This window comes from Lissotriton vulgaris, unplaced genomic scaffold (assembly GCF_964263255.1).
Source record: "Lissotriton vulgaris unplaced genomic scaffold, aLisVul1.2 SCAFFOLD_622, whole genome shotgun sequence".
In the NCBI taxonomy this organism is placed as follows: Eukaryota; Metazoa; Chordata; class Amphibia; order Caudata; family Salamandridae; genus Lissotriton; species Lissotriton vulgaris.
The window spans coordinates 652,024-677,785 of record NW_028246711.1 but is presented as its reverse complement, the minus strand read 5'-3'; the positions used below and the strand labels follow the sequence as shown (position 1 = coordinate 677,785).

The 25,762-nt window shown below is 48.0% G+C and overlaps 1 protein-coding gene across 1 annotated transcript in view; it reads left to right on the top strand.

Annotated features, from left to right (window-relative positions):
* LOC147665776 (protein KHNYN-like) overlaps positions 1 to 25,762 on the top strand; it is a 377,656-nt gene that overhangs the window by 180,502 nt on the left and 171,392 nt on the right. The window contains exon 3 of the mRNA XM_086949493.1: positions 15,302 to 15,432. Within this exon, the coding sequence (XP_086805619.1) occupies positions 15,302 to 15,432 (131 nt within the window). The remainder of the gene's footprint in view (positions 1 to 15,301; positions 15,433 to 25,762) is intronic.

Genomic DNA, 25,762 nt, shown 5'->3' with positions numbered 1-25,762 from the left:
GTGATGCTTCCAGGATGTCATGTAGTACCTGCAGGGTGGCATCTTGTGGAAGGCTGGTGTACAGGCTTTCCACGTCAAGCCCTACCAGTAATTGTGTGTCAGGGTCGAAGGTAATGTTATTGATTACCTGTAACAGGTGTTTGGTATCTTTAATGTAGGAGGGGGTCTTTTGTACCAGCACTACTGGAGGACATCATCAAAGAAGATGAGGAACAACCTACAACCTGTGTCACCACTTACAATACTGCCTCCAATGAGGTGGCGAAGATTATCAAGAAGCACTGGAAAATCATTAACTCTGGACAGAGAAACTGGGAGCTACCAAGGTTCGCTTACAAGAGGTGCCATAACCTGCGAGACCAACTAGTCAGCACCCGCCCAAAACCACCCCCAAAACCGGCGGAGAACACCATACTCAATGCCTGGGGCATGCCCAGAGTCACAGGACATTACCCCTGCAACGACTGCAGTGTATGCCATCTCACATCCCACACTAAAACTTTAAATCTGGAACCTAACAAAATCTGGTCCCAAAGGAGCCACACCAACTGTAACTCCCGTAATGTGATTTACTTACTCACGTGCACGTGTGGCCTCAGATATGTGGGCATGACCACACGTAAAGTCAGAACCAGGATCACCGAGCATCGCAGTACGATGCGATGTAAAAAGAACATCAGTAAACTGACTAACCATTTCATCACCCAATGCCACACACCTAATGACTTTTCCTGGACAGTCATTGAGCAAATCCCCGAAAGCCCCATCAATAATGATAAAAAACTGCTCAATAAAGAACAAAGATGGATATACCGCCTTTCCACATCTACTAATGGCCTGAACGATGCCATCCCCAGGAACTCTTTGTCTACCACGTAATTAACCACTCATTGAGTAACCCCCAGAACCCCTCTGCACATTTGGGTCGTATTTTCCCTGAATATTGGGTCCTGTTGCTCGTCATCACTATGACACTCCCATTTACCACCAGCCTTCGTGACAAGCATTTCATAATTTTTATTTTTTACTGTAATTCTCTGTAATTCTTTATAAATTGGCATCCCTCTGAAATACCCAGGAGAATGCCATTTAGCCCGACGATTTCCCAGCGCCAACAGCAGCTGTAACCCAAGGACGCCCAGAACAACTCAGACGCATGCGCGGCAACACCGCTTCACCGCGCATGCGCCCCTTTGGACAACCGCTTCGCGCATGCGCGAAGACGAGCCACTCATACGCGTGCATGCGCAAACACGAGCAACAACGACGCGCAACAGCGCTAAGCAACCGGCACACCTGCAGCGCGACTATGACTCGGAAATTAGAGTCTTTCTACCATTACCTCCCCCTCCAGGTGCCCTCACTTAGCCTATCAGCATCAGTGCAGCGCGACCATGACTCGGTTATTCGAGTCTTTCTACCATTACCTCCCCCTCCAGGTGCCCTCACTTAGCCTATCAGCATCAGTATATAAACCAGCAGAACAAGCCATTACTTACCGGTTCTGCGAAGGAGGCACAACAGGTCCCACGCCGGCTCTGACCAGAAATACTGTGAGTATGCTGATCTACCACCTCTACGCTGGGTAAGCGCTATCTTTCTCCCTACAGGTTTCCTAACCCCAGTGGTCCCACCTTTGTCTCCTATATAGAGTCAACCCCATGCCACTTCAATAACCTTGAAGCCATACCTACCTAAAACTAGCGTAAGCCATAGCCCTTACGCCTAATTTTTTCACTTTCTTCACCAATGTTTAACATTTCCGTTGTTTTAACCACTTCACCACCGAAGTTCTAGTGCGATCTTTCACCATAATGGTACTACCAGTACCATTACACTTGAGCCGTGAATAGCCTGCACCCCATCGCTATTTAGCCGGCTGTCAGTACCTATGATAAAATTCTCCTAGTGACTCTTTTTCTCCCATGTATGTTTTGTCTATGTCCCTTTATGTTATTTGTACAGGTGATCTTGAGAAGGGAATCCCCCCTCTCACAGTTAGATACACTTTAGGGCGTGTAGACACATAGCCTGCACTACACATCCCCTAATTTTAACTACACACACTCTTTATCAGTCCTGAAGAAAGCCAGATTACAGATAAGGCACTGGCTGAAACATGTTGACACATCAATGGACGTAGGAGGTCGTAACCCGCCTCTAACGTCCCACTGCCTTATTTTTAACCGCTGGCGGAGGCCCATTTAATAAAGTGTTCTTACCCTTTGGGTACTGGGACCCCCGCCAAGCCGTTTTAAACTCACTTACTTAACACCCTTCACCGCACACACAGTGACATACCTGCTCCGCTGTAGTCAGGCGTCGTAGCACACCCGGGACACGCTAGGTGTCACTGGGTGGGCCCGATGATGAAGCATGCCACCAACTAGGTTGGTGGGTGAGGGCTTTCAAAAGACACCCAACAGGTGCCATCTCCTTCTGACAAAACAATACTGAGTCACTATTATGATTATAATATAATATCATACCAACCCCATTCTAGCTAGTCCTTTTTTGATTAATTGAACATATAAACCGGGGATCTGGACTAGCTATCTGGTCCTCTCTCTCCCTCTTGATACACGCATTCCTTTTAACTATCTCATACATTCTCCCTATTTTAATTTCACAATCTCCCACTTCCCTGTCCTAAAATGTTGGCATGTATCTGAAAGGGAGGACCCAGATGGGAAAGAAAGAAGTGCCGAAGCGAGGAGAGTGAAGAAAGGGGGAGTGGAGGGGGTGAAGGAGTTCCGAGGAATTGACAGAAAGATGGGCAGATGAGGAGGCGTGGGGGCTGAGGAAGAGAGCAGGCGTGGGACGGATGAAAGCCTGGAATGAAAGGCCTGGGTGGAAATAGCTGGATGCAGAAAGGCATGGGCGCCCCCCTTTCCAAAAGGCCCCATCTGTATCGACTCTCTTTATTTCTGTTTGCAAACGTCTCTTCTCTCAGCCGCCCGCTACACCCTTCTCTGCCTATCGGGCACAGCTTAAGGAGTTGCATTGTACAGGTCGGAATTAGCAGAAAATAGGTATTACATACACGACCCCTTCTCGGGGCTTCACGACGGGATTTATATGGTTACCTCATCATAAGACACTTCCATTTACTTACCGTGAAAATATATTTCCTGGCTATTTATTAACGCTGTATATGGTGATATTTAACGCAACACGCCATCCCTGTCCAATGTTAACCCAGCCCAAGTTTTTTCTTTGTATTCTGGGATATGTACTAGTCCCGGAATTCAAATACAGAAACGTAGACTGACACAGACATCACACAGGAGCAGGGAATCGCAAAATTCTGTATTTCATACATGGGTGTTTATAATATAGCATTAACTCACCCCATGTCAGAATTGTTTGGGGCTTGGGTGTAATAATTTGGTCTCCTGGCTGGAAAATAATACGAGTTTCCCATGATAATTTCCCACCAAAAAAATACATAATTTGTGCCATTTTTAACTCCTTTTAAGGTCTTGACTCTAGATGGTGCGCATGCGCTGCCTCGCACCGTGCTGCCTGTGAATCTGGGCAAATCACTTAAACACCCCGTGCCTAACAAAAATGAATGATTTCTCATGTAACGCATGTATGCACCCACCACCCTACCCACCACCACCACCATCACCACCCTACTCACCACCCCTACCCACCACCGCTGTGCATCACCACCACCACCCTACCCACCACCATCACCCTGCCCACCACCTCCACCCTACCCACCACCAAACCCACCACCACCCACCCCCCCACCCACCACCCCTACCCGCCACCCCTACCCACCACCCCTACCCACTGCCACCCTACCCATCACCCTACCCACCATCACCCTACCCACCACCACCCTATCAACCAACCCTACCCACCACCACCACCCTACACATCACCACCCTACCCAGCACCACCACACCCACTACCACCACCCTACCACCATACCCACCACCCCTACCCACCACCCTACCCACCATCCCTACCCACCACCATCCCTACCCACCACCCTTACCCACCGCCACCCTCCACCCCTACCCACCGCCACCCTACCCACTTCCACTACACCCACCAGCATCCTACCCACCACCACCAGTAGTAGGTGGTGGAGTAGGAGTAGTAGTAGGAGTAGTAGGTGGTGGGATAGGAATAGTAGGAGTAGTAGGTGGTGGAGTAGGAGTAGTAGGTGGTAGAGTAGGAGTAGTTGGAGTAGTAGGTGGTGGAGTAGTAGTAGGAGTAGTTGTAATAGTAGGTGGTGGAGTAGGAATAGGAGTAGTAGTAGAAGTAGTATGTGGTGGAGTAGGAGTAGGAGGTGGAGGAGTAGAAGTAGGAGTAGGTGGAGGAATAGGAGTAGGTGGACGAGTAGGAGTAGGTGGTGGAGTAGGAGTAGGTGGTAGAGGAGGAGTAGTAGGAGGTGGAGTAGGAGTAGTAGGAGGTGGAGTAGGAGTAGTAGGAGGTGGAGTAGGAGTAGTAGGTGGTGGAGTAGGAGTAGTAGGTGGTGGAGTAGGAGTAGTAGTAGGCGGTGGAGTAGTAGGTGGTGGAGTAGTAGTAGGTGGAGTAGGAGAAGTAGTAGGTGGTGGTGAAGTAGTAGGTGGTGGTGAAGTAGTAGGTGGTGGTGAAGTAGTAGTAGGTGGTGGTGAAGTAGTAGGAGTAGTAGGTGGTGGTGAAGTAGTAGTATTAGTAGGTGGTGGAGTAGGATTAGTAGGTGGTGGAGTAGGAGTAGTAGGTGGTGGAGTAGGAGTAGTAGTAGGTGGTGGAGTAGGAGTAGTAGTAGGTGGTGGAGTAGTAGTAGTAGGAGGAGTAGTAGGTGGTGGAGTAGTAGTAGGTGGTGGAGTAGGAGTAGTTGGAGTAAGGAATAAGAGGAGTAGGAGGTGTAGGAGTAGGTGGTGGAGTAGTAGTACGATTAGTAGGTGGTGGAGTAGGAGTAGTAGGTGGTGGAGTAGGAGTAATAATAATAGTAGTAGGTGGTGGAGTAGTAGTAGGTGGTGGAGTAGTAGGGGGTGTAGTAGTAGTAGGTGGTGGAGTAGTAGTAGGTGCTGGAGTAGGAGAAGGAGTAGTAGGAGGTGGAGTAGTAGTGGGTGGTGGAGTAGGAGGTGAAGTAGGAGTAGTAGGTGGAGTGGGAGTAGTAGGAGATGGAGTAGACGTAGTAGGTGGTGGAGTGGGAGTAGTAGGGTGTGGAGTGGAAGTAGTAGGTGGTGGAGTAGGAGTAGTAGTAGGTGGTGGAGTAGGAGTAGTAGTAGGTGGTGAAGTAGGAGTAGTAGGTGATGGAGTAGGAGTAGTAGTAGGTGATGGAGTAGGAGTAGTAGTAGGTGGTGGAGTAGGAGTAGTAGTAGGTGGTGGAGTAGGAGTAGTAGTAGGTGGTGGAATAGGAGTAGTAATAGGTGGTGTAGTAGTAGTAGTAGTAGGTGGTGGAGTGGGAGTAGTAGAAGTAGTAGGTGAGTAGGTGGTGGAGTAGTAGTAGTAGATGGTGGAGTAGTAGGTGGTGGAGTAGGAGTAGTAGTAGTAGGTGGTGGAGTAGTAGTACTAAGTAGTAGTAGGTGGTGGAGTAGTAGTAGTAGATGGTGGAGTATTTGCAGTAGGTGGAGTAGGAGTAGTAGTAATAGGTGGAGTAGTAGTTGTAGGAGTAGTAGTTGGAGGGGTAGTAGTTGGAGCAGTAGTAGTAGGTGGAGTAGTAGTAGGTGGAGTATTACTAGGTGTAGTAGGTGGAGTAGTAGTAGGTGGAGTAGAAGTAGTAGTAGGAGTAGTAGGTGGTGGTGAAGTAGTAGGAGGAGTAGGTGGTGGTGAAGTAGTAGGAGTAGTAGGTGGTGGTGAAGTAGTAGTAGGAGTAGTAGGTGGTGGAGTAGGAGTAGGCGGTGGAGTAGTAGTAGGTGGTGGAGTAGGAGTAAGGAATAGGAGGAGTAGGAGGGGTAGGAGTAGGTGGTGGAGTAGTAGTTGGAATAGTAGTAGTAGGTGGTGTAGGAGTAGTAGGTGGTGGAGTAGAAGTAGTAGGTGGTGGAGTATGAGTAATAATAGTAGTAGGTGGTGTCGTAGTAGTAGGTGGTGGAGTAGGAGTAGTAGGTGGTGTTGTAGGAGTAGGTGGTGTAGTTGGAGTAAGGAATAAGAGGAGTAGGAGGTGTAGGAGTAGGTGGTGGAGTAGTAGTAGGATTAGTAGGTGGTGGAGTAGGAGTAGTAGGTGGTGGAGTAGGAGTAATAATAGTAGTAGGTGGTGGAGTAGTAGTAGGTGGTGGAGTAGTAGGGGGTGTAGTAGTAGTAGGTGGTGGAGTAGTAGTAGGTGCTGGAGTAGGAGAAGGAGTAGTAGTAGGTGGTGGAGTAGGAGGTGGAGTAGGAGTAGTAGGCTGAGTGGGAGTAGGAGGAGTAGTAGTAGCAGTAGTAGGTGGTGGAGTAGAAGTAGTAGGTGGTGGAGTAGGAGTAGTAGGTGGTGGAGTAGGAGTTGTAGTAGGTGGTGGAGTAGGAGTAGTAGGTGGTGGAGTGGGAGTAGTAGTAGTAGTAGGTGGTGGAGTAGCAGTAGTAGTAGGTGGTGGAGTAGGAGTAGTAGGTGGTGGAGTGGGAGTAGTAGGAGTAGTAGTAGGTGAGTAGGTGGTGGAGTAGGAGTAGTAGGTAGTGGAGTAGGAGTAGTAGGTGGTGGAGTAGTGGGTGGTGGAGTAGGAGTACTAAGAGTAGTAGTAGGTGGTGGAGTAGTAGGTGGTGGAGTAGTAGTAGTAGGTGGTGGAGTATTTGCAGTAGGTGGAGTAGGAGTAGTAGTAATAGGTGGAGTAGTAGTTGGTAGAGTAGGAGTAGTAGGTGGTGGAGTAGGAGTAGTAGGTGGTGTAGGAGTAGTGGGAGTAGAAGTAGTAGCTGATGTAGTAGGAGTAGGTGGTGGAGTAGGAGTAGGTGGTGGAGTAGTAGTAGTAGGTGGTGGAGTAGGAGTAGGTGGTGGAGTAGTAGGTGGTGGAATATTAGGTGGTGGAGTAGGAGGTGGTGGAGTAGGAGTAGTAGGTGTAGTCGTAGGAGTAGTAGGAGGAGTAGTAGTAGGTTGTGGAGTAGTAGTAGTAGTAGGTGGTGGAGTAGTAGTAGTAGTAGTAGTAGGTGGAGTAGTAGTACTAGTAGTAGGTGCTGGAGTAGTAGTACTAGTAGTAGGTGCTGGAGTAGTAGGTGCTGGAGTAGGAGTAGTAGGTGTAGTAGTAGTAGTAGTAATAGAAGGTGGTGGAGTAGGAGTAGCAGTAATAGGAGTAGTAGTAGGTGCTGGAGTAGTAGTAGGTGCTGGAGTAGGAGTAGTAGGTGTAGTAGGAGTAGTAGTAGTGGGTGGTGGAGGAGTAGGTGGTGTAGGAGTAGTAGGCGGAGTAGTAGGTGGTGGAGTAGTAGTAGTAGGGGGTGGAGTAATAGTAGTAGTAGCAGTAGGTGGTGGAGTAGTAGTAGATGGTGGAGTAGTAGTAGGTGGTGGAGTAGGAGTAGTAGGTGGTGGAGTAGGAGTAGTAGGTGGTGGAGTAGGAGTAGGTGGTGGAGTAGGAGTAGTAGGTGGTGGAGTGGGAGGAGTAGGTGGTGGAGTAGTAGGTGGTGGAGTATGAGTATTAGGTGGTGGAGTAGTAGCAGGCGGACTAGTAGATGGTGGAGTAGGAGGAGGAGTAGAAGTAGTAGGAGTGGGTGGTGGAGTAGGAGTAGTAGGTGGTGGAGTAGGAGTAGGAGAAGTGGTGGAGATGGAGTAGTAGTTGTAGGTGGTGAAGTAGGAATAGTAGGTGGTGGAGTAGTAGGTGGTGGAATAGGAGGTGTTGGAGTAGGTGATGGAGTAGGACTAGGTGGTAGAGGAGGAGGAGGAGTAGTAGGTGGTGGAGGTGGAGTAGTAGTCGGTGGTGGATTAGTAGGTGGTGGAGTAGGAGTAGTAGTAGGTGGTGTAGTAGTAGTAGGTGGAGTATTACTAGGTGTAGTAGTACTAGGTGTAGTAGGTGGAGTAGTAGTAGGTGGAGTAGGAGAAGTAGTAGGAGTAGTAGGTGGTGGTGAAGTAGGAGTAGTACGTGGTGGAGTAGTAGGTGGTGGAGTAGTAGGTGGTGGAGTAGTAGGTGGTGGCGTAGTAGGTGGTGGCGTAGTAGTAGGTGGTGGAGTAGTAGTAGGTGGTGGAGTAGTAGGTGGTGGAGTAGTAGTAGGTGGTGGAGTTGGAGTAGTAGGTGGAGTAATAGTAGGAGTAATAGTAGTAGGTGGTGGAGTATGAGTATTAGGTGTTGGAGTAGTAGCAGATGGTGGAGTAGGAGGAGGAGGAGTAGTAGTAGTAGGAGTGGATGGTGGAGTAGGAGTAGTAGGTGGTGGAGTATGAGTAGTGGTAGTAGGTGGTGGTGGAGTAGTAGGTGGTGGTGGAGTAGTAGGTGGTGGTGGAGTAGTAGAGTAGTAGGTGGTGGAGTAGTAGTAGGTGGTGGTGGAGTAGTAGGTGGTGGTGGAGTTGTAGGTGGTGGTGGAGTAGTAGGTGGTGGTGGAGTAGTAGGTGGTAGAGTAGAAGTAGGAGTAGTAGGTGGTAGAGTAGTAGTAGGAGTAGGAGGTGGTAGAGTAGGAGTAGTAGGTGGTGGAGGAGTAGCATTAGGAGTAGTAATAGTAGATGGTGTAGTAAGAGTAGTAGGTGGTGAAGTAGGAATAGTAGATGGTGGAGTAGGAGTAGTAGGTGGAGTAGGAGTAGTAGGTAGTGGAGGAGGAGTAGTAGTAGGACTAGTAGTAGGTGGTAGAGTAGGAGTAGTAGGTGGTGGGGTAGTAGGAGTAGTAGGTGGTGGAGTAGGAGTAGTAATTAGCATTTCTTACAAAGCCCTTGGACTATACCATTTTCTGCTGAAAGGCAATATTTTTCTCCATATGTTCCTATACCTGGCTTGTCACGCAGTTTGGTGCTTGCTTGCCCTCTATGTTAAACAAGCATTTGCAATGCAATAGGTCTCACAGTTACGCAAGTTTGAGCTATTGGCATTGTAAAAGTATATGCGTTTTATTTATATATTTATATATTTAAAACAAAACCCAAAATAAAAGGCCTAGCCATTTACAATACTACCCTAATTCCCTTACCTTTTATCTGCATATCTTCCCCTTCATTCTAATCTAAATACTCCATCAGTACAACACATCTTACTCACAAACATATACAATATATGTTGCCCTCTACCAAACACATGTAGTTTACAGTTAGACACAATAAGTCTTTATATATCACATTAGGCCATTTACTACTATCTTTTTACTTTTATTTAAAATTACAATTCATTTTCATTATGTTTTACAAAATAAAAACAACACACAAAAAACAATGTCATTTACAATATCAATAGCTCTAAATAATGTCACTGCGAGACCTATTGCATTTTTAATGCTTGTTTTTTTTTGGCGTTGTGATATAGTTAGAACTTCCCAGATTTTTCATTATTCTAATGTTGCTCAAAAGAGTTAGTTTGGGCAGATATACATTTTTATTAGTAAAGCCAACCCCCAAGCACCGAAGTCCTGAGTTTGTGTTTCTCCAGACTAAACCCTCTTAAAATATTCTGCCCACCAGTATAGATGACGTGTGATTTCTACACCCTGTAATCCTCATTGTTTATGTGACATTCCCTGTAGACTGATTTACGTACTTATATGATTCATTGTCTCTGCATAATGTGTGCGTGATGTAAAGTACTGTGATAACCCTACACTACGAGTAGCGCTATACAACAAAAGAAATGCATATGAGAGAGGGGCTATGGAGAGATGAAGGGCACTGGTGGAGGGTGGTAGTAAGGGAATCAGAGAAGGAGGTAATTGGGGGAGGGGCTGCATAGAGATGAGGGGCACTGGCGGAGGGTGGCAGTAAGGGAGTCCGAGGAGGAGGTCATGAGGAGGAGGGGCTATGGAGAGATGAGGGACACTGATGGAGAGTGGTAGTGAGGGAATCCGAGGAGGAGGTCAATAGGTGGGCTAAGGAGAGATGAGGGGCGCTCGAGGAAGGTGGTAGTGAGGGAGTCTGAACAGGAGGTCATGAGGGGAAGGGGCTACGGAGAGATGAGGGGCACTGGTGGAGCGTGGTAGTGAGGGAGTCTGCAGAGGAGGTCATGAGGGGGAGGAGCTGCGGAGAGATGAGGGGCACTGGCGATGGGTAGCAGTGGGGGAATCCGAGGAGGTCATGAGGGGGAGAGGCTATGAAGAGATGAGGGGCACTGGTGGAGGGCGGTAGTGAGGGAGTCTGAGGAGGTCATGAGGGGGAGAGGCTATGGAGAGAGGAGGGGCACTGGTAGAGGGCGGTAGTGAGGGAGTCTGAGAGGAGGTCATGAGGGGGGAGAGGCTATGGAGAGAGGAGGGGCACTGGTGGAGGGCGGTAGTGAGGGAGTCTGAGGAGGTCATGAGGGGGAGAGGCTATGGAGAGAGGAGGGGCACTGGTAGAGGGCGGTAGTGAGGGAGTCTGAGAGGAGGTCATGAGGGGGGAGAGGCTATGGAGAGAGGATGGGCACTGGTGGAGGGCGGTAGTGAGGAAATCCGAGGAGGTCATGAGGGAGATCCGAGAAGTGTCACTTGCCTGATACTCTCACCCTTGGCCCACCCAAATAAAAATTTCTGGAGCCGGGCCTGTTAAGGAGGAATTTGATTGCGTGCAGTGAAACAAGCCTTTAATGGAGCCGACACTGCAGTGGCTTGCTAATGTTAATGTCCTGGGAGCACAGAGGGGCCGGGGAACTCGAGCATGGTAGCTGCGTTTTGAAAGTATACTTCGCCCGCGTCCGAGTGTCTGTTCTAGTGTGTTAGACAAGTTCTCAAGGGCGCCTTCATGCCTGAACTACAGGGGTTTGAAAAACAAATCCTGTGTCTAGGCAAACACAGGTGCAGGTTTAGGGGTTCCGCATAAACAGTTTTGGCTTGTCATTTGATACCAGCACCGCCGTTTGATTTTAGGGGGTATTTTTGAAAGTAAGTCCCACCGCATAGACTCGAGCCTCCGGTTACTGGCTGGGCTCTCCTGTTGTGTTCAGGCTTAGCATTCAGAGGAAGGCACCATGGGCATCTTTCTAATGAGCGGCTTTTATCCTCCTCCTCTGCTCGCGTTGCAGTACCAGCCCACTAGGCATTCAGCATCTCAGCGGCACTACGAGTCCCTTTCCAGCTTTGCATCAGGACTCTTTCAATCCGACATGTTGAGACCCTTCATGCACATTAGGCAGCGTGTGTCTCTGGAGCCCATCCGTCTGCTCACTTCCTGTCCACCACTGACCCTCACAACAGGCACAGTTTCTGCCTTTACCAACAGAAGCCCACTCCAAACTTTTCACACACAAAAACTCCTATTCCCTCGGGAATGATAAAACATATACATTTTTTTTTTCAGAACAAAATTTTATTGTTTTCTTAAGAGAGATTGCAAGTAAACCACAGTACTCCGAACACCGGAGGGGCTGTGAGCATATAATCAAAATGCACAGAGTAGCAATCAATACATTAGTTCAAAGAAGCATAATTACTACAACTCTCCTAACCCCGAACTCGTATTAACTACCCCCTCCCGGATCCCACCCTAACCCCTCGCACGATGTCCTCACAGGTCTAGGAAAGAAAATAATTATGAAGCAGGTAATGAATACTCTCCCAGGTTCTAAATGTATCTGTCCTGCATCCACATCACGCTGTGCTGGCGGCTCAGCCACAATCCCCTGTATTCCGCCCATCTCTTCCATATTTTTTAGTGCTTCCTGGGGCAACCTCGGGCCTCAAACACTGGAAGCTCCAGCCCCATACAGTAGTCTAATCCCTTTTTCCATACTCCCACCGGGGGGGGGGGCCTAGGGTCCTTCCAGGCGCGGGCCACATCGCTCTTTGCCAAAGTAAGGCCAAGAAACAGTAAATGTTGTTTATATATGTTGCCACCCACTTGTTTCATTACATGAAGAAGGCTCAGCTGCGGCGTACGGGGGTGCTCCCAACCCAATACTTCAGACAAACAGTCCCAAACACCTGACCAGAATCTCTCCAGTGCTCCACAGGACCATACTGTATGCAGGAAGGTGCCCACCGCCCGACCACATCTCAGGCATTCAGGGGACGCAATCAACCCCGACCGCCACAGCCTCTCTCTAGTATAGTAAGCTCTATGTAGATATTTAAATTGGATAAATCTTAATCGGACGGCCACGCCGCACCTCTAGGGGCAGCAAGGGCCTCCCGCCAATCCTCTTCTTCTAACTCTCCCACATCTCCCTCCCATGTGGTCCGCAACTTATCAAGGTAGGGAGAACAATGTGTAAGCAATGATTGGTAGATGCAGGATATTTTCTTATCCTCCAATTCTCCCATGAATACCTTAGCTTCCAGAGGGCTGAATTCAGGTAGGGAGTCTAGTCCCTCCAGGGCAGGGGAGATGGCATGTCGGAACTGCAAATATTTAAAGAACTGGGTTTGGGGCATATTATATTCGTCCCTCAGCCCTTGGAATGATTTTAGGGTCGTGCCTTTCATTACATGGCCCAACGCTGAGATTCCTATCGCGTCCCAGCCGCGGAACCCCTGCAAGGACGCCAGAGCCGGTAAACGACCGTTCTGCCACAATGGAGTCTCCTCGGTCAGTCTGTTCCACCATCCCATGCGATGAAGCGCCTGTCGCCAGATCCAGAAGACCACCTGTGTCACCACCGGAAGCTTCTTCCTCTTTCCAGCAGAGTACAATATTGTATGTAGGGTGTCCGTCTCCATCAGATACCTCTCCAGGGGGTACGCTGGATCTCCCCGATCCCCATATCACCACTCATTCAATACCAATGAGTGAAACATATACATTTTGAGGTTTCGATCCTTTACTGGCAGGGAGCTACTTGTGCTTGTCAAGTAAACACTGCTGAAGAGTCTGCGAAGGAACAAAATAGCTGTGGTACAGCTTCGCAGCTCTTAAGAACTACTGACCTGGGGTAGATACATGAACACCAGAAGTCGTCATCAGATTTTATGCTGCTGGGCATTTCTGTGCACTGAGCTAGTCTCTTTGATGGTCCAGTGACACTGTGTCACCAGGCTCGCCGGCCTACCAGAAGTGACGTATACCCTTTAGCCCATGATGACATCACATGAGTGACTCATGAGTGACTCCACATGGCCGTTGTCTCTTCGCCTTCCAGTGACAATACTGAAAGCAACATCATGATAGTTGATCAGATAACCTCACAGAATATGCGAGTGCATGGCCTCGGAGGAAGTTACATAGTGCAACCTTTGACTCTGATTACATCATAGGAAGTGATGCTTCTTTTGAGCTGTCAATCTTACCTCTGCTCACAGTTCAACATTACTCCATTATGCATTCAGAATCCCAAGGTCAAGACCAACACCATTCCTGCTGCTCTTGGGAGGAGTCAAGCGCATGTTTGAAAAAAACGTTTTCATACATCTCTGAAGCAGATACTTATCCCCAAGGTGAATATCATGACATAAAATCACTTTTAAAGTGCTCCCACATGTAGTTTTAAGATCAGTGCCCCCAGATACAGTTGAGATCACTATGTATCCCAAAGTACATTTGCTGAAAAAACTGCCAGAAAGTGTTATGCCATTGATATGAAATATTGTCCAAGTAGATCTTGAGGCAGGTGCACGCCCATTACAGAGATTTCACTAAATTGATGCACAGTTACATAGAAGGCACTACAACGAAAGTACCCCTACTGAAAATACCAGTAGTGAATATATCACTACATTGAATAACACCACTATAAAGGTAAGTGTTAGGGTTCGTTTATCAAAGTAGTTGGCGTAGCTTTAGGTTTAGGGTTACGATTAGGTCTGTGGTTAGGCTGAGGGGGTAATGTTGTGTTAAGGACTAGGGCAGAGTTTTCAGTATTAGTCCAACCCCAAATACTGTATCGGGGTGTAGGCTTAACTTTGTGTTCAGTGTCCGGCATTAGGGTTAGATTTGGGGTTAAAGCTTGAGTTAGGATCGGAATTAGGCTTTTGATGAAGTTTAGGATTATAGTGTGATTAAGTGTTGGAGTGAAGTTACATTGTGTGATTCAATATTAGTCTTAGGTTAGTGTTAGGATTAAGATTGTACACGTATTCAATATAGTGGCATGCTCAATTCTGCTAGTTTCCATGTAGTGGTATTTCAGAGATGTTGAGACATTCACCTGTACCACATGATCAATTAGTTGATAGTACCATATAAATTATAATACAGGCTCAAATTGTCATATAATGTAAGTGTTTCTTTACCCAACAGGTACAATCTGTCCAAGGCAGCCGCTATCTCCCTTCCAATTCTTTTACAGTTTATTTTACACATAAAAATAGCATCACAAATGCTGGTCCATTGTCAAAATTTACACATTAATATTTCAAAAATTGTATTCTGATAGATATTATTTGTACCTTAGAGTTGTTAACCTTAACTTTCCTGCCAGATTTCTTTGAAGAGGGAATTGGAAAAGTGAAGTCTCTTCATCATTCCTTAAGGCTTAGCCGTGATCCTTCTTGCAGCTCTGTCCACACCTGCCTGCCAATTCTCAGCACCTGCCTTCCCGTCCATGTCTCCCTCTTAGGCTTTGCTGTGTCATACAGAGGTCCCCCTGTCCTCCCATCAGTTGCTATGCTTCCCCTCCTCGGCCTCCCCTTTGGCCACGTCTTCCTTGTGTCTCGAATTGTGGAAGCAGACCAGGATGCTACTCATGGCTGCATGACAACTGTAGCCACCATTATGGAGCAGCTTTGTTACAAATGTGTAGAAGCCGCCTGAGAGCCTTTTTGTATCTGTTTAACTGACTAGGAATGGATGAGGACCAGCAACTTTGTTTAAATGGGAGAAAATAAAATCACCTACGGTAGTCAGTGCAACATGATCTCCCTCAGCCAGTGCTATCTCATAACACACAATAATGGGGAGCTGAAAGGACTGCCCACTAGTAATAGACTTAACCATTTCAGAAGCACGTGTTCTATGTCTCATCTGGCTCTCAAGGGTGTGATGAGGCATTGAGTTCCACAGAAAAAGTGAACCAGAGCACAGTTTAAGTAGTTGGTGTTTAGAGGAAACTTTTGGCTGCAAAGTGTAACACTGATCCCCATTATGAGACCCAAAATACAGGTTTTGGGAAAGAAGGTCTCCCCTGCTCGGAGTTAGCACCCCCTTAACCCTCATGTCGTTTTTCTAGGCCTCTGCCTCCAGGCATCAGGCATGAGCAACATTTCTCTTCTTGGTGGGTCTTAAACTAAGAGCAGACTATATAGGGAATAAGGCACAGTTGGGGTCTCCATAGATATGTTTGGAATGAGGTGCAAGATGCTGAAAATGGAAGGGGGGGTTATACCCCTGTTGGATTAGCCTAATTTGACCCTTTGCTTTTTCCTTCTCCAGACATGGCTTGGGTCGCTTCTTTTCCTGCCGTGGCATTGCCATTGCGGTTCAGCACTTCTGGGACCATGGCCACCGCCACGTGACAGTATTTGTACCACAGTGGAGGATGAAGAAGGACCCCAAGGTGAAAGGTAAGGATTCAGAAGGTGAAAGGGAAGGGTCCTCTAAGGCGAATGTTCTTAAGGTGAAAAAAAACCAATATAAAGGGTTAAAGGAACCCTCAAGGAAGGAACAATAAGGTGAATGTAGAGGGACTGTAAGATAAAAAGGTAGTGGCCCCATTATTGAAGGGGAAAGGGTCCTACATTGAAAGGAAATAAATGAGAAGGTAAAAGTAGAACAGCAAACAAGGTGAAAGGAGGGACTGCCCTAAAGTGATATGGGAGGAGCTGATAATGAAAGGATAGGGAACCCAAGATGAACAGTGGGGAACCCCAACGTGACAGGTGAGAAACCCCAATATCCAGGGTGAGAAACTCCCAGGTCACAGGTAGGAGATACCCCAAGATATGTGGTGAGGGACCTCAAGGTGAGTGGGAGGAACCCTCATACAATGCAGGATGTCCAGGATAAGAGGACACGATCCATGTTGGTCTATTAGTGTGTTCACCATTGATTATCTGACATGCTTCATCCTCTTTGGAAGGGGTAGAGAGGAGGAAACCCAGAGCCAGTAATATTATTATTGCACCAAAGGTGAAGTAATGTTCCAGTGCCCTCCATTCCCCTCACCGTTGGGCATGGAGGGTCAAGTGGTAAAATTTGCCACTTAAAGTGGGTTCGAGGCATGTGGACTGCTGAATTCATATCTGTGCATAGATCGCCGCCTAGTGTTGGGTCCGGATGATCGCACATTGTTGTCCTGGAAGAGTCTTCGAAGTATCACGAGATAGGTGGCTCCTCCCCTGGACTACAGTGCGCATGGGCATCGACTCCATCCTCAGATTGTTTTTTTCCGCCATTGGGTTCAGATGTATATTGGTTCACTCTAGTCGGAATCGATATAAAACTTTCTTAAGGCCAAAAGGCCTTTAGTTTTTCTCGTCTGTATAGTTTTGCGTTCGGTGCCCGATTCTTCCGGCTCAGTTCCGAGCCGGATTACAGAAAGCCATGTGCTTTCGACTCTGAAGGCCCAGTCGACGCCAAAGACCTTATCGACGTACCATCATGGACCGGAGTCCATTCAAGAGATGTCCCGTGTGTAACTCCAAATATCCCCACATCGATGTCCACCCGGTGTGCAACAAGTGTCTGTCGCCGGATCATGATGAAGCCAGCTGCATTACTTGTTCAAGATTTCGATCCAAGAAGACTCTTGTGCATCGTCGCGCTGCGCGCCAGGAGGCCCAGCAGACTGCACCGGCGCCTGTGAACATATTCGATGCCGGGGATGATGAGGGAGCTGACCGGGAAGTTAGTGAGAACCTGTCGAATCCCGCGTCGGAGGTCGACTACAACTACGACGCGGACGTTGAAATGCTCGAACCGGAAGAAGTCGTCGACGAGGTAGGAGACGACGATGGGGCCTTTTGGGCCTTGGAAGATAGCTCGAGCGAAGAGCTAACTCAAACTGACATTGGGGCCGAAACGCTTCAAAAGGCTCAGGTCGAGGGATCGCCACTAGGCCTTACCCAAGATCTTCCAGTGGGTTCTACGGCCCCGCCTTCGGGCTCGGCTACTGACATTGCTATTGAGCCGCACCCTGCGAAATCGAAACCGAAAGTGAAGACACCGGTCTCGACGCAAGTGAAAGCACTGATGCCCCCCTCGAAACCAAAAGTGCGTATTGCTTTGGTCGGATCAAAGCCCTCGGACCTGTCGGCACCGACGAAGCAAAAGGGCGTTGTCGATCCGAAGAAACAGCTCAAGGGCTTCGAGACGAAGTCTGGCACGCCGAAGACAAAGGTCAAGACAGTCGAGCCGAGCAAATCGGCACCGAAGACGGTCGACCCCGACAAAGGGCTCGGTGACCCGAAGGTTCTCGAGACACCGCGTCGACAAGACAAGGCCAAGAGCGGCCCAACCCACGAGTCCACGTCTAGTGGTGCCTCGAAGGATTCCGTCGACTCGACGCAGCCGTCCGCCGCTTTCTCCAAGCAAGTGGCGGACTCCCTGAAGCGCATCAAGGACAAGGCCTCAAGTGTCGGGCCAAAAGATCCTCCACCTTCGAAGCCTGTCGATAAACCTCAGAAAGCGTCAACGCCAATTCACTTCACGTTGCCGCCGAAAGTGGCGCCGAAGGCTTTCACCCCTAGGATGGTCACCAACGTGCCCGAGAAGGTGTCCTCGGTGCCGAAGTCGACGACGGTGGTTCCGGCCGTAAAGCATCGACAGTCTTCGTTGGAAGAACAGCAAGAACATTTTATCGATGCCGAAACAGGCAGACTTTTCCTTCATACGCGGAAAATTGCCCCGGAACAGCCAATGGGGTCCTATAAAATTCCACTGAAGAAAAAGAAGGATTCCACTTCCACTCCTGTTCTTGTGGAACCGATTTCTCCACGTGGCCATCATGTCTCACCCACTTATTCAGATGTGGACACTGGGGAAGGTGATGATGATGAGTACAGCTATCCTGTCTACACTGAGCAAGATGATACCAATGAACCCTGGGCAGCTGGTGCTGACCCAGGTGATCCTCACTCTACCCCAGACACTCAGATGTATGCGGCAAAAACGTAGCCTACAGAGGATTCAGCTGCGTTTAATGCCCTCATTGAAAGGGCGGCTAAGAATCATGACGTCCAGCTCCATGCTGACCCCATTGAAGTGGGCTTTCTTTTTGGCACCTTTTCCGTCTCAGAGAGGACTGTTAAGACTATGCCTATGTTGAAGGGTGTCTTGAAGCATGCTGGGGAGATCTTTAAAGAACCTACGAGAGCCAGGGTGATAAACCCTAGAATTGAGAAGAAGTATAAATCGGCACCTAGTGACCCTACTTACATCAAGGCCTTTGGACTCTCTTGTTGTTTCTAATGCCCGGAAGAGGGCTAATTCACAAACAATGGGTGATGCTCCTCCCCCAGATAAGGAATCTAAGGTGTTTGAGCCATCAGGGAAAAGGGTGGCAGCTTAAGCGGCCAATATCTGGCGCATTTCAAATACACAAGCACTTCTAGCAAGGTATGACAGGGCACACTATGACAAACTGGAGACCCTGTTGCAGCACCTGCCAGACGAATACAACCAGGCAGCTGAGATGCTCATCCATGAGGGGAAGCTGATATCCAATGCTTCTATTAAATGTGCACTGGACACGGCAGACACCGCGGCCAGAGCTATCAACCCTAGTGTCATGCTGAGACGACATGCCTGGCTCAGAATCTCAGGATTTAAGCCGGAGATACAGACCACCATTCTTAATCAGACAGTAAACCCTGATCATCTATTTGGTCCAGAGGTGGATACCACCTTGGAGAAGATCAAAAAGGACACTGAAACTGCTAAGTCCATGGGGGCTCTGCAGTCCCAGCAGTTCAGGGGTGGTTCTTTTCGTCGCTCAAGCACTAGAGGTGTTTCCAGAGGCCAGCTCTCCCAAACCACACAGTATTATAAAGGCAACACGCAGACCACATACACCAAACAACGTCGAGGTGGATATCATGGAAACCGTGCCAAAGGCAGAGGTCGTGGAAACAACAACTCCAGATCCTCCGCCACTAACAAACAGTGACGCCTTGTCACTGCCCCCCGACCACGCAATACCGGTCGGGAGAAGACTTCAACAGTTCCTGCCAGTCTGGAAGTCCATCACCACAGACAGGTGGGTCACCCAGCTTATACAGTACGGTTATTGTCTGGAGTTAACATCCACTCCACCCAACATACCCCCAAGACACCGTCCTATGTCCGCCGAGCATTTGCACTTATTGCAGCTAGAGGTCCTCGTCATGCTGCAAAAAGGGGCAATCGAGCTCGTGCCTGCGGAAGAAAGAGGCACAGGAGTTTACTCACTGTACTTCTTGATACCAAAAAAGGACGGGTCCCTCAGACCCATACTGGACCTCAGACCCCTCAATCAGTACATTCTGTCTGAGCACTTTCAAATGCTAACACTGCAGCAAGTCCTACCGTTGCTCAGTCAGGGAGATTTTCTCACAACTTTAGATCTGAAAGATGCGTATTTTCATATTCCGCTGCACCCGTCACACAAAAAATACCTCAGGTTCACCAGCCAAAATCAACATTACCAGTTCAAGGTTCTACCTTTCGGAGTCACCACAGCACCCAGGGTGTTTACAAAGTGCCTGGCAACAGTGGCAGCACACCTATGGAGACAGAACATTCACGCCTACCCTTATCTGGACGACTGGCTAATCCAGGCAAAGTCGGCCCAGCAGTGTGCCGCCCACATGTCCCACACCATTCACCTTCTTCACGATCTGGGATTCTCACTGAATTACCCAAAGTCCCACCTGCAACCCGCCCACATACGGCAGTATCTGGGTGCGACGATAAACACTCTGGCAGCCACAGCGCAGCCGAATTCAGTGAGGGTCAGCAGCATTCAATCGCTGATACAAAAATTCAGACCTCAACACTCGCTTCCAGCGCGAGTGTTCATGCAGTTGATAGGCATGATGGCCTCCTGCATCTCCATAGTCCCGCACGCGAGATTACATATGCGTCCGCTTCAGGAGTGCTTAGCACGTCAGTGGACTCAGGCTCACGGACAGTTGAAAGACCTAGTGTTGGTGAGCGGTCGGGCATACAACTCTCTGCATTAGTGGAATCCACAAAACCTTTGCAAGGGACGACCGTTCCAAGAGCCTGTGCCACAGATCATCCTGACGACGGACGCTTCTCTCCAGGGATGGGGAGCTCATGTACTCCAATACACAGTGCAGGGACTATGGACACCGCAGCAAAGGAAGATGCACATCAATGTTGTAGAACTGATGTCGATCTTCATGACACTAAAAGCCTTCAAAGTACATCTGTGCAACAAAGTCGTGTTGATCCGGACGGACAACATGACGGCCATGTACTACATTCAGAAGCAGGGAGGTACACACTCTCCACAGTTGTCTCATCTGGCTCAGAGCATGTGGAAGTGGGCCATTCAGGAAACATCTTCCGCATGGCAGAACACCTCCCGGGCAAGGAGAATCAGATGGAGGACCTGCTCAGCAGGTACAGCCACCAAATGCACGAGTGGGAGATACATCCATCAGTACTCCACCCATACTTCCAAAGGTGGGGTCTTCCAGAGATAGACCTGTTCGCCACAAAGAAGAACGCAAAATGCCGAAGCTTTGCCGCCAGGTTTCCACACCCACAATCGCAAGGCAATGCGATATGGATGAACTGGTCAGGCAAATTTGCGTACGCTTTCCCCCCAGCACCTCTAATACTGCTGGTGGCACGCAAGCTGAAGCAGCACTCGATGACTCTCATCCTGGTTGCTCCGACGTGGGCTCGCCAACCATGGTACACCACGTTTCTAGAACTGTCCGTGGTACCGCATCAAAGGCTGCTTCTCACACCCTGGCTTTTGACGCAGAGCCATGGCGACATTCAGCATCCAGATCCGCAACAGCTCAACCTGGCGATCTGGCTCCTGAAGTCTTAGAGTTTGGCTACCCCAACTTACCTCCTGACTTTATGGACATCATCCGGGAGGCAAGAAAGCCCACCACCAGAGCATGCTATGTGGCGAAGTGGAAGCGGTTTGTCATTTATTGTGCAGACCACAACATTAACCCGCTAGATGCGTCTATTCAAAACATCATTTGTTATCTCTTAAATCTGTACAAATGTAAGCTGGCCTATGCTTCCATTCGTATACATTTATCTGCAATGGCTGCTTATCTCCAAAACAGACAACACCTCTTACTTTTCAGGGTGCCTGCCATTAAGGCCTTTCTGGAAGGACTCAAACGTGTCAGTCCTCCACGGACGCCACCAGCTCCAGAGTGGAACCTCAATGTGGTCCTCACCAGGCTGATGGGTCCCCCTTTTGAACCACTGCATTCCTGCGAGATTCAATTCTTGACATGGAAAGTGGCTTTCCTTATAGCGATTACTTCGCTACGACGAGTTAGTGAACTCCAGGCACTAACTATCCAGGAGCCATTTATTCAAATTCCTTCTAACAGGGTGGTGCTTCGCACTAACCCTAAATTCCTTCCTAAGGTAGTGTCTCAGTTCCATATCAACCAAACTATAGAACTACCGGTGTTCTTCCAAAATCCAGAGTCACTTCGGAGAGAATGCTCCACACACTTGACGTCAAAAGGGCCCTAATGTACTACATTGATAGGACCAAAGATTTTAGGAAGACTAAACAACTGTTTGTTGCCTTTGCGCCACAACACAAAGGTAACCCCATTTCCAAGGCTGGTATAGCCAGGTGGATCGTTAAATGTATTCAGATCTGCTATCAGAAAGCCAAGCGCACTCTCACCATTCCACCAAGGGCCCACTCCACTAGAAAGTTGGGGGCCTCCATGGCTTTCCTTGGAAATATTCCTTTGGAAGACATATGTAGAGCAGCCACACACACATTTACAAAACATTACTGTGTAGATGTGCACTCCAAACAGCAGGCAGCTGTAGGGCAGGCTGTTCTAAAAACACTTTTCCAAACTGCTGCAGCTGGCACGGGCGGCCGCCGTTAATGGAGGGACTGCTATGTATTCTATGCACAGATATGAATTCAGCAGCCCACATGCCTCGAACCGAATATGCTACTTACCAGTATGCATCTGTTCTTGGCATGTAGGGCTGCTGACATTCATATCGCCCGCCCTCCTCCCCGGCGCCTGTAGCGGCTGCAGCATTCACACATACTTCTAGCATGGTCATCATTCACTTAGTTTCGCTCCATCTTGGCCACAATGGCTAAAAACAATCTGAGGATGGAGTCGATGCCCATGCGCACTGTAGTCCAGGGGAGGAGCCACCTATCTCGTGATACTTCGAAGACTCTTCCAGGACAACAATGTGCGATCATCCGGACCCAACACCAAAGGCGATCTATGCACAGATATGAATGTCAGCAGCCCTACATGCCAAGAACAGATGCATACTGGTAAGTAGCATATTCGTTATAATCTTGTGTCTCCTAGTTCTGCCATACAAATGAAAAAAAAAGTCCTGCAGTAACACCCAATAACCAGTAATATTTCCTAATAAGTTTCATTTTAACAACTCTTTCAAAATATTCAACAATAACAATTCACCTGGTGCCTCTCACAGAAACACTTACCCGGTACCTCACATAGAGACACCCAACACCATATAGTAATGTCTCAACAACTGTTATGCCCAGACGTGGGTCCCTTCCTCACTTTGCCACTGGATTCAAGCTAGCCCAGCTGATGATGGCTGATTAGCCAGAAACCGGTCCCAGGATGCTTGTTTCAGGTCCAGGGAAGACGTGGCTTCGCAGCCCATGAGGCACAGGGTCCGACTGATTTGCATATGGCATGTCTGAACTGGGGTGGCGGAGTGAACTAAAGAATGATGATGGATTAAACCCAGATCAGTTGACTGGGGGTGAGTGCTTGCAATGTTCAACACTCCTCCATCATCCCCTTTGGTTTTGCTTTGTTCGCCCTAAGTTGGCAGGGTATGCCCAGACGTGGGTCCCTTGCGCACTTTCCCACTGGATTCAAGCTAGCCTGGCTGATGAAGGCTGATTAGCCAGAAACTGGTCCCAGGATGCTAGTTTCAGGTCCAGGGAAGACATGGCTTTGCAGTTCGGGCTGGACTGTTCCCATGAGGCACAGGGTCAGACTGATTTGCGTATGGCCATGTCTGACCTGGGGTGGCGGAGTGAGCTAAAGAATGATGATGGATTAAACCCAGATCAGTTGACTGAGGGTGAGTGCTTGCAATGTTCAACACTCCCTCCATCATCTCCTTTGGTTTTGCTTTCAACAACTATTACAGCAGCAAGCATCTGTGTGCTGCCCAATGCCCTCTTTTCCCACTCTCTCACCATCATGGTCTTGACTTGAGACACTTCATTAGTCCTTGAGGGTTGTCTCTCGCCATTGTAGGCCTTGATTTTCAACTCTTCCTGTAGCTTTAATTTCTACTTCTTTATCCACCTGCACGTTTCCCTTCTCTTGAGTAAATAATTTCCTGTAGCTTTACTTTATCTCTCCTCTTTCAACTCCCCCTTCTCTTGCCTCAAAGCTTTTATTTACTTCACACCACCACTCATCCAGAAGTGCTCACTTTCACTTTCATCTGTGAGTCCGCAACATTTAATTTTCCCTCTGACAGCAGAGGCTCCCTTTCTTACCTCGCAGCACTCTTGTCCCAAAATGCAATCTCTCAAAGCCTGAACTACCCACCCCTAATCAATGCCCTAGCCTAAACAATACTTATCCAGAAACCTCATGGATGCCACAAATCGCTTATGAGGGCTATTCAGGGTGCCCAAATACTTTATTATTTTCTAGTGCATCATGACAACCACCCCTCACAACCAAGAATTTGGCATCTCCATAGCCACAATTTTCACTGAAAATATGCTAAAACTCAGTGAAAATACTCCTTTTGCTACCCCAGTGCCACCAGGCCCCTCCAATTCAATTGCAGCTCCTCTTTTGACAAACTCAACCTGGAAGAATCCGTAGCCCTATTAAAGAGGCCATGCCCTAGCAAAGACTCTGGACACCTTGGCTCTTCCTAAACCACTCCACGTACTTGGAAGCCTTGCAGAGCCTAAGACATTCATCATCATGAGCTCTTAACAATAAGGCAAAGTGCTGTGAACACGTACACACTCATTGATCACAATCTTGTCAAAAAAGTTATCTCACTGATCTAACTCCAGCAAGTACTCTCCTATTGTGGGTCTCCACTGAAGCTCAAAAATCATCATAAAACCATCACCTCACAATTCTAAACTTGCATAGAAAGCTCACACTATCCTAAACACAAATCTTTTTGGTTCAAACTTAAATATGGTGTAGAAAGGAGGCTGAGACAACATCTAGGACAAACTGCTAGATCTAGCAGACCACGACTCCCTAAGAAATACTGATTGTTCTTGAACTCTCCACCCTTTCCAATACTGTCGACCACAACATTTTTGTGTGCTTCTTCCATTCAATTGTACACATCACCAACCATACTATAAAAGGTTCAAATCATTCCTCTCTCATCAGTTCCAAAACTTCAGACTGGGGGACCTGTCTTCAGTGCCAATCAGGTGAAATGTGGAGTACCACAAAGACTCCATCTCTCTCCCTTCCATTTCTTTCTTTTCCCTTTCTCTTTCCCACCCCAATCAATATTTATGTGAAGCCCCTCCTTTACCACCAGCGACCACCAAATCTACTCTTCCATCTCTTTTCTGATTAAAGACTGATTTACCTACAAGTCACAGGAAACCAAATGGAATTCACTAATGTGAGAGAAGGCCACACAGCAATAGAATCTTGGATTAGTCAGACCAGTCTACAATTAAATTGTTCAAAGACAGAAATAATAGTGCAAATGTCTACCCAATTCCTGAAAAACGTAAATCATGTTGCCCTCCTCCAAACGAAAGTTTGGAAATTAGACTTTATCTAGAGGCTGCTGAGCTCAGTCTCAGTTCCCAGATAGGATTGTTGGTTAAAGAAACTTCTTGCAAATGAAGCTGCTCAGAAAGAAACCCTGACTTCATCTCAACAAAAGAGCACCCTGTGAGGGCACTATTAAATGTGTAACTTCATATTCATCAGTCTATTCTTACGAAATTAAGAGATGACTAAACACAGCCATTCACCCCATTTTCGGACAACAAAAACATCAACCCAATCACATAGCAATTCAAAATACAACACAGTGGTCATATTTATAGAGCACACGTTCACTTCTCACTAGTTTCTTGGCACTATTGACAGGTAATGGATGTGTATTGTTACCCAACTCAATGACACTCATTGTATTAACCACCGAAAGAGGCCTGCCCCCTCTTTCCTCTCTGTTATGCTTGTACTACTTCTTCCACCCGCATTTCGTCATACAGTATTCTCCTTTTCCTCCTACCTCTTTGTGCAGCTCTCCAGTTTCCATTTCACAACTTCTCCTCAAAAACTCTACTTCTCAGTCCCTTTTGGTCCCCTCAATCACCTCTCCTCTCAAAGCTTCCTGCCACTTCCTCCCATCTCCCCTCTTTCAACTTGCACTTCTGTCATGGCCTCTTCACCTGCATCCTGGTCTTACCTGTCTTGCAGCAACTCTTCCATATTACCTTTCTCTCTACAGCTCTCTCTTTTACCCTTGCTGCTGCAACTGTCCATTTCCCCTCCTTTCTCCCAGTCACTTTTCTTTTTACTTTTCCTCTTCCTCACTTTTTTAGTTGCAGCTTACCTTACTCTTTTTTACCTTTCCATCTGTAGGTTTATTTTTCTCCTCTCTTCAATTCCTGGTGTTATCCAGCTCACATTTTACTTAGCCCTTCCGTAGCATCCTTCTCCCTCTTACTTCCTTTTACACCTGCAAATTTCCATTCCA